We start from the raw sequence: 8730 nt of genomic DNA, 5'->3' as shown, positions 1-8730 counted from the left end.
GCAGGCTCCAGGGGCCTGTGCCGCGCGGTTCTCGCTCCGGCTGGCACGCAGCCTGTGCCGGCTACAGCTTCTGCTCCGGAAGTAGTTGTAGCAAGTACTTCCTTTCCATCTCCCCGTTTGAAGAGCGGGGAGGTGGGAGGCCGGAGGCGGCTGCGGCGTCCCCCGCCGCCGTGTGGTCCAGCGCGGGCGCCAAGCCGGGCCGGGGATGGACAGGGAGACGCGCGCGTTCGCCGAGAGCCACTTCCGACGCCTCCGCGGACGGCCCGCGGGCGGGGCGGGCGGGCCGGGCGCGACGCCGGGCCGCGTGGACTTCATCGAGAGCCCGGACTCCTTTTCCTACGCCGACTTCTTCAAGGGCTACCTGCTGCCCAACGTGCCGTGCGTTTTCTCCAGCTCCTTCACCGAGGGCTGGGGCAGCCGCAGGCGCTGGGTGACGCCAGACGGGAAGCCGGCCTTCGAGCACCTGCTGCGGAACTACGGTAAGTGCGGAGCGCGCGCGGGCAGCCGTCCGGGGGAGGGCGCACAGCGTGCCACGGCCTCTCGTTGCAGGAGACGTGGTCGTCCCTGTGGCCAACTGCGGGGTCCAGGAGTACAATTCCAACCCCAAGGAGCACATGCTCCTCCGAGACTACATCAGCTACTGGGAAGACTACATCCAGGGGGGCTACTCCTCGCCGCGCGGCTGCCTCTACCTCAAGGACTGGCACCTGTGCAGGTAAAGGGGGCGGGGCGGGGCGCACAAAGCCGCCTGTCGTCCCCCCGGTGGGAATTGCAGGGCGTGCACGAATCTGGCTCCTGCGGCGTGGTTGGAGGTTCTCCCGGTCGCAGGGCCGGCCACGCCGCGTCAGGTGGGAACCCGTGTGTCCTGGCTGCTAGAACCACCCTTGCGGGCCGCACCTAGCTTGTGCCCTTCCTGTCGGCTGCCCCGCAGTTCCAGCTCAGGCCAGGTCCGACTCACCCCGGCTGCCCCAGGTCCTGCACCACCCTGCTCTGCTCACTCACGTTCTCGGCCGTCTTCCCAGCAAGGCTGTGCCCGACATCACGGACCAGTGACTCGCCTGCCCTGTCCAGGGACGCCTTCTGTGGTTCGACCACACCCTTCTTCCACCCTGGGAGCTCCAACGACGGGCCTCTGGGACATGTCCCACACTCGCGGGCAGCCACACCCCGTCTGCTTGGTTCCCATGCTCAGAGGGGGTCCTTGGGTTCTGTGTCCATTCCCCTACCCGGCAGTGTGCTGGTCACAAGCAGAGACCGACCTACTCACACCCCAACCAGCTGGTGCAGGGCACAGAGTACGGCCTCGAAGAGTTTTGTATAAATGAGTGAACGACTGAATTCTCGTTTTGCTGATGTGGAAACTAAGGATATTACAGCGAGTCTCTCCCTTGTGATTCCCAGGACCCATCCAAGAGCATCTCGCACCAGCATGCCCTGGATGCTCCCAGCCTCACTGCGTCTTGTCTGGCAGGGAGAGCTGGCCCCAGGGGGTGGATGAGGGACACCCAGACCCTGGTTGTGGCCCCCAGGGACTCTCGATCCAGCAGCACATAGGACTCCTAGACCCAGTGCTCCTGCACGGTGGGCGTGGGCTTCAAATAGGCATAAGTGTGTTCTAGCTATTACCCGGGACGTCCTTGTCCATTGTTTGAAGGTCAGTTTTGACTGAATATTACGAATTTTCCCTGGAAACCCCAGAATAAACAGAGCAGAGGGAGGCCAGGCAGGCAGAGGCGGCTCTAGGGGACGTGAAATCTGATTCGAGGGCTAAGTGGGAGTCTGACATCCTGCAGAGGCAGTTTTGGGGCAGTACAAGTGGTTTGGTGTTCCCCGGCCCTCCCTGATCATGGCCTCTGACCACGAGTGATGCGTGAGCTACTCCAGAAGCCGTTCCAGTGCGTCGTTGGGAGAGCTCACTCTCTCTGGGGCTGGGTTGGTGTGCTCCTGTGGGGGGAGGGGGGGGCCATTGTTCTGGTTGTGGGGATCAGGCTTTTGGACCAGGAGGAGTGGGGGGCTGTGGGGTAGGGGAGAAGGACCTCAGTGGACATGGGCCATAGTGCCTGGGCCACTGGTCGTGCATCCACTCGGCAGACGGCGAGAGCGTGGACGAGGCCCACAGGTTCTGGAGAACAGAGTGATGCCCATGAGGCCCTTAGAGCACCAGCTCAACCAGAGGCTGAAATTCCGGACCTGGTGCGACGGGTCTGGAGCAGTTGCGGTGCCGCCCGCATGGGTCATCTAAGCGGCGTCACAACACCCCCAACGTCGTTTCCTCTGTTTATGACGGGCGTTCGTTCCTTGCACAGGGCTCAGGTGGGGTCACTTGGGGCTGTGGTCATGTGGTGGCTGGACTAGCGCAGGGTGGCCAGCCTCACTGTGGACGCCGGCTGTGGAAGGCAGCTCAGCGTCATTCGTGTCCTTCCAGACCTCTGGCTATCTCGTGCTCGGGGCACAGGGGCCAGAAGGTGGCCACTCCTGCCCCAGCCTCTCATCACTCCCTGCAGGGACGCCTCGGCCGAGGACGTGTTCACCCTGCCCGTGTACTTCTCATCCGACTGGCTCAATGAGTACTGGGACGCCCTGGATGTGGACGACTACCGCTTTATCTACATGGGGCCTGCTGGCACCTGGTACCGTGCGTCCCTCCCAATCTCCTCTCTGTGCCTTGTTCCTGCCCTGCACACTCTCCTCAACCCTGTCCACTCTGTCAGAGCCTCTCAGAGACGCCTAGGCGTGGGGAAGGCTGCCAGGCGTCCCATTTCCAAGCCTCTGTACCCACTTTGCCCCTGGGGGCTCCCAGATGGGGGAGGTGTGAGCACTGGGGCCCCTGGGGCCCATGTCCTCGGCCAGCCTTTCTGAAGAACCAGACCACCTCTGGTTCAGTAGGCACCAACAGGAGGTTTCACACAGGTCACCGTTCCACGCTGACATCTTCCGCTCCTTTAGCTGGTCTGTCAACATCTGTGGGAGGAAAAAGTGGTTCTTCTTCCCTCCGGGGCAAGAAGAAGCCCTTCGGGATTGCCACGGTGGCCTGCCCTACGACGTGACCTCACCCGCGCTGCTCGACAGCCGCCTGTACCCCACGCGCAAGCACTGCAGCCCACCCCTGGAGCTCACGCAGGAGGCGGGCGAGATGGTCTTCGTGCCCAGCGGGTGGCACCACCAAGTCCACAACCTGGTAGGGTGGGCACACCCCACCGCGTGTGCGTGCAGTGTGGCCCAGACAGGTCAGGGAGACGCCCTGGGGTCCCACTGGTCTGACCCCAAGCCCAGAGTGTCCAGCTCCCCGTTCATCTGCCCCTGGCTTACCCAGCACACTCCTCACCCTTCACACATTCTTAGATGCCTTTCCACAGAGAGGGGGCCAGGCGCCCCTCCTGATCCCACGGAGAGCCTGGGTATGGGATTGCACAGACTGGAGAAGGGCCACCAGCCCGTTTCTTCCCAGCCTCCCGCGTTTCTTCCCTGGGCAGCAGTGGGTCCTTATACACTGTGGAGTTTCCCCAGTTCCCCTGGGAGCCCTGCTTTTGGTTAGCTGTGCACTCAGAAAGATCCAGCCCCCTCTTTATGCTAGCACCTACCGGGAGACAGGAGCAGCCCTTCCTGGCTGAGGAGGGTTGCAAGGACCTCAGGACAGGGCTTGGGGATGGTCTGGTGCGGACTCACGGGGGGACCCACACCCCACCCCTTCCAGGAGGACACCATCTCCATCAATCACAACTGGGTCAACGGCTGTAACCTGGCCAATATGTGGCACTTCCTGCAGCAAGAGCTCCGGGCCGTGCAGCAGGAGGTCAGCCAGTGGAGGGACACTATGCCTGACTGGGACCATCACTGCCAGGTAGGCCAGCCTGGGCAGGAGGGAAGGACTGGGAGGGGCTCTCCAGGGCCGCAGTGGGGGCTGGGGAGGGGGCTCACCAGGACCAGAGCGCAGTGGGGGGAGGGCGTGGGCCAGCCCTCAGGGAAGCCTGCATTCTCAGAGGGCTTGGTCCGTAAGGTCAGAGCTGTGGTCTTGGGGACATGGTAGCCGCCAGCCTGCCTGTGTGAAGGTCGGTGTGGTCCTGGGGCAGGTCGCTGCGGCTTCCAGGTTGCAGGACTCCGACCCATCGCTGGCTGGCTCCCGGGTATCTCTGTTCCCATCCTCAGGGACTGGGCCCTGCCCACAGTCTTCAGACACTTGCCTGGAGCTGCGAGCAAGCCATGCCTCACTGGTGCTCCTCTCTGGCCAGGTCATCATGAGGTCCTGCTCCGGGATCAATTTTGAAGAGTTTTACCACTTTCTCAAGATCATCGCTGAAAGGAGGCTGCTGCTTCTGGCGAAAGAGATGGGCCCTGGTGACGTGGAGGGTAGTGCGGGCAGCGGGCTGGGCCCCCAGCAGGCTGCTTTTGATGTCAGCCGGATCGCAGAGGTGCTGGCCTCCGTGGTGGCCCACCCCGACTTCCAGAGAGTGGACGCTAGCGTGTTCTCGCTGCAGCCGGCGGAGCTCCTCCAGCAGCTGGAGGAGGTCGTGGCCGCCACTGCCTCTCTTTAGGGCATGAAGCTTGCATCAGGCGGGGCCCCGAGGCACCGGCATGGAAGGCAGGCAGTCTCTTCCGCAGCGCCTTCCAGAAATAAAGCTCTGTGCTGCTGTGTGGCATGGGACAGGTCACCTTCCCACGGAGCCTTGTGGCCTCAGGTGTCCCAGGTGCGGCTCCTGCTCTTGTGGGTGTGGTACTGTCCTGGCTGTCTGCTGGCATCCCTGGGACCCTGCCTATGTAGAGGGTTTGGGCTCCTTGTCTTCACGAGGCTTAGCCAGGGCTGAGTGCTCTGCATCCAGTGGGGGGGTGGGTGGGGAGGCCCTGATAAGTGAGCTCTGCAGCCAGAAGGCCCGGAGTGTGCTGGGGACTCGGGTGTGGGGGCAGCATGTGGTTGGGATTCCTGGTGCCCCCAGCCTTCCCTCAGCAAGGACTAGCATCCCAGCCCATAGGCCTCCCATCCACAGCAGTGTGAGGCAGCTGGCTTGTCCTGCAGGGTCCCCTCTGCAGTAGGACCACACCCCTGCTCGTCTCCATCTTGCCCTGGAGCAAGCCCCTCCATGTGGGCTGGACGTTCTGGGGCCCAGGACCTCTGTGTCTATCCCATAGGAGAACCACCACTTAATATAGAGCCTGCCGTCCCTCTACTGGCCTGTGCCTCCCCTGAACCCCCATCCGGAGCCAAAGATGTCTGTACGGTCCGGGCACCAGGCCAGGCCTCATCCCTTGTCCCTCATGCAGGCCCCTAGGCATCACAGGTGCAGCGTTCAGGGGCCCCTCAGGGTCGGTTGGCACCCATGATTTTATCTCCCTCTTACTTGTGACAGCACTGCCCGTGCCCCCCAGGCTCCAGTGAGGGCCTGGACCTTGCCCCAGGTGTGCAGAGCCCCCTGTAGGCCCTCTCCCAGCCTTCACGTGTGCTGGCCATCGTAGGCCACCAGCAGTCGGTGCTTGCTCCACAGCCATGCTGCACACCTCCGCACCGTTCAGTTGCCACTCTGCACTCCGTGTGCCCCTCAACAGTGACAGTAATGGGGTTCTCCAGAGAAGTGGAACCTGCAGGGTAGAGCGAGAGACGGTGGGGGCTGGTGAGTGAGGTCTGCAGGGCAGGCCAGCAGGCCAGGGACTGAGGGGAGAGTGGACTTTGTGGTCTGGGGTCCAAAGCCTGCAAACTCAGGGTTAGCGTGTTGAAGTCTGAAGGCAGCATTGCTTCTTTGGGAAACCTCTGTCCTTGCCCTTAAGGCCTTGCACTGACTGGATGAGGCCCTCCCAAAGCGTGGAGGGCAATCTGCTTTATCAAGGTCTGCAAAATTCAGAGTTGATCACATCTAAAGGATGCTTTCACAACAGCATGGAGACTGGCGTTTGAACAAACAGTGGGCACCAGGGCCTGGCCGAGTCAATGTGTCGAACTGACCAACGTAGTCACTCCCCGGTGCTTGCAGGGACTCAGCCGGCACACTGCTCTGTCCCGTGCCCACCTCGACGCCCAGCAGCTGCTCCTTTCCCAGCAGCCGCGGGCAGTCCCACAACCTCCCCGTGTGTAGCACGGCACCCCCCCACACCGCCGTCGGACAGTTGTGTCTGCACACGTCCCCGCGTGCCGTCCAGCCGTGCCACGGCACACACTCACCGCATTACTCAGCCGTCACCCCTGCACACATGTCCTGTCACATCCACCCCCGGAACCCCTGCTCTACCACGTCCTCGCTCCTCCCACGCATCCCACACGTCCCTCAGGTGCCGGTGCGCACACCTGCAGTACCTCACATCTGCTGCTCCTGTCCATCAAGATTCTGGCTCTAGCACACCCACTGGGTGCTATTAGACAAGGTCGCACTGCACGCGCAGGCCAGGTGCAAACTTGGCATCGTTCTGTTCCCTGCAGTCCCGTCTCCACAGCCGTGGTGCGCCGTCAAGTGGTGCTTGCGCGTTCATGCTGTGCCGTCCAACCCACTAAGCCACCCAGAACTGCCGTGTGTGGCCAACAGCTGCTGCTCCGTGTCGCTCTAGCTTCTGCCCCCCTCTTGCACACCCACTTGCATTGAACAGTCTGCACAGTCACTGGGCCTGGGCCTGAGCCATGCTGTGTGTCCAGCTGCAGCTGTTGGGGAGGAGGGGCTGACTCAGCACTGTCCCCATCATTCACCCGTCTCTTGCCTCTGCAGGCTGTCTCTTCAGGGGAAGATGTTGGCAGTCTGTGACCAGGTGCACTGGAGGCTCTCTGGCTTGCCTGGCTTGCCCTTCGGCTCCTCGTCCTGGGGAAGGACCTGGAAGGGCACTCCAGCAAGCTCGGGGCGTGTGTGTTTGCCGCCTGGATTGGAACCATTCCAGCGTTTCACTGGGGAGGCAGTGTGCGTGCTGCCCGTGGATCGTCATTTCTGGTAGCACCCCTCTGCTCAGGCTGCATTTTTCCGCCTCCTCATGGGAAAAGTCTGCACCCCCATGACGTAACCAGGACACAGTCGTGAGGCCTCAGCCAGACAGGAGTGACCACAGTGTACCTGATGGGGTGGGCGTTTCTGGGGTGAACAGTTGTGCAAGGCATAGTGGGGATGCTGGAACTCCTTGTGTACAGGGAGCAGGGATGCTTATGGACTGAGTTGCAACTGTGGCTCTAAATTCTGCATCACAAGTCTTTACCCTGGATAAGAAGCCAGCAGGAAAAGGAGGTCTGAGGTCAGAGACCACCCCAGGAGGGTTTAAATCTAGGTAAAGCCAAAGATACAGACGTAGTGAAAAGAAGGGGCACCTGCCCCCCAACGTTCATAGGAGCAATGTCCGCAATGGCCAAACGGTGGAAGAAGCCGAGGTGCCCTTCAGCAGACGAATGGATAAAGAAGACGTGGTCCATATATACAGTGGAATATTACTCAGCCATCAGAAAGGATGAATACTCAACTTTTACATCAACATGGATGGGACTGCAGGAGATTATGCTAAGTGAAATAAGACAAGCAGAGAAAGTCAATTATCATATGGTTTCACCTATTTGTGGAACATAAGGAATAGCATGGAGGACCACAGGAGAAGGGAGGGAAAACTGAATGGGAAGAAATCAGAGAGGAAGATGAACCATGAGAGACTCTGGACTCTGGGACACAAACTGAGGGTTTCAGAGGGGAGGGGCATGGGGGGATGTGGTACCCGGGTGATGGACATTAAGGAGGCCACGTGCCATGATGAGCACTGGGTGTTACACACAACTAACAAATTGTGGAACACTACGTCAAAAACTAATGATGTATTATACAGTGGCTAACTGAACATCATAATAATAAAAAAATAAATCTAGGTAAAGGGTTGGCTGTGAGGCCCTTGGGGAGGGTTACGGAGGTCAAGTCCTGCCTGCCCTTAGTCCACTTACTAATAATCTTCCTCTGGCCACGTTGCACATTCTCACCTGTTTCGTTTTTGTTTTGTTTTTGCTTTTGTATGATTTTCCCCACTCAGTGCCGAGGAAATTCCAGAGTTCGATCTTGAACACCATAATTTCTCAATCGGTGGTCAGAAGAAATCTCAGCAAGAGAAGCAGAGTGTGTTCCATCTTCCCCAATTGTAGCAGCTACTGTCCTGAGAAAGGAAACGGTCCTGGCAAGCACTATTTTTAAAGGCTCCCAAGTTTTAGTGGTTGCTGTGCTGAGAAAGTACCTTCAACCTCTAAATGCCAGGATTCTGGGGGGCCGTCTCTGCTCTTGTCCAGGGTCCCAACACTGAAGTGTCCTCCAAGCAAGGGGCATCTGGGTGTATCTCAGCACCCAGAGCAATGTGGCTGGCCCTCCTCGCTTCTCTCACCTAATAAGCTGATAAGCCTGCAAGACTTTCCACTGAGTGAGGAGTGGGTCTGTGTTTCATTTAAACACAGGAAATGAAAGAACAAAATCACAACTCCCAGCTATGGTAGAAAGAGGATTTTGATGTAGTATTCAAGTGTAGCTTTTGCTATTTATGACCAATATTGTCCAAATCAGTAAACATTTTTTTTTAACCTGTTGTACAAAAATTCAATTACCCTCTCACCTCTTCTGAAATCATCCCTTCCCACTGGCCGCATCTCCTGTGGTCTCAGACCCCTGGTGCCTGGCATTTGCAGGGGCACCAGAGAGTATCGGTGGGACTCAGCTGCCCCTCCTCACCTGGTGAAGAGTGAGGTCCTTGAAGGGGGCCTCTCCTCTCCTGGGGGAGGGGCGGACAGGACTCTCGCTCACCATTGGC

General features: G+C 59.6%; 1 protein-coding gene across 5 annotated transcripts; it reads left to right on the top strand.

Moving 5' to 3' along the window:
* The first annotated feature begins 105 nt into the window (after positions 1-105).
* JMJD4 (jumonji domain containing 4) lies at positions 106-8501 on the top strand. 5 transcript variants are annotated; one of them, XR_014147319.1, is made up of 7 exons: positions 108-479; positions 550-715; positions 2505-2630; positions 2911-3178; positions 3695-3841; positions 4230-4685; positions 7969-8501. XR_014147319.1 is itself a non-coding variant. In XM_031022096.2 (6 exons), exons 1-6 carry the CDS (start codon positions 206-208, stop codon positions 4530-4532), a joined length of 1248 nt encoding a protein of 415 aa, XP_030877956.2. In that variant the 5' UTR covers positions 106-205; the 3' UTR covers positions 4533-8501. The 5 variants fall into 5 exon arrangements, 3 of the variants coding, with proteins under 3 accessions (XP_030877956.2, XP_081683465.1, XP_030877955.2); XR_014147318.1 differs by having other exon boundaries at positions 6684-8501; XM_031022096.2 differs by having other exon boundaries at positions 106-479; positions 2947-3178; positions 4230-8501.
* Positions 8502-8730: the final 229 nt, after the last annotated feature.

This window comes from Leptonychotes weddellii, chromosome 7 (genome assembly GCF_054177405.1).
Source record: "Leptonychotes weddellii isolate Sample4059 chromosome 7, ASM5417740v2, whole genome shotgun sequence".
In the NCBI taxonomy this organism is placed as follows: domain Eukaryota; kingdom Metazoa; phylum Chordata; class Mammalia; order Carnivora; family Phocidae; genus Leptonychotes; species Leptonychotes weddellii.
This window is presented reverse-complemented; position numbering and strand designations above follow the sequence as displayed.

What these genes read in the sequence shown, in the direction of transcription:
- JMJD4 (XM_031022095.2), top strand. Translation starts at nt 206, where the DNA reads ATGGACAGGGAGACGCGCGCGTTCGCCGAGAGCCACTTCCGACGCCTC. An exon ending in AAGGACTGGCACCTGTGCAG is followed by an intron (nt 716 to 2,504) that starts GTAAAGGGGGCG and finishes CACTCCCTGCAG; the next exon opens with GGACGCCTCGGCCGAGGACG. An exon ending in ACTGGGACCATCACTGCCAG is followed by an intron (nt 3,842 to 4,229) that starts GTAGGCCAGCCT and finishes CTCTCTGGCCAG; the next exon opens with GTCATCATGAGGTCCTGCTC.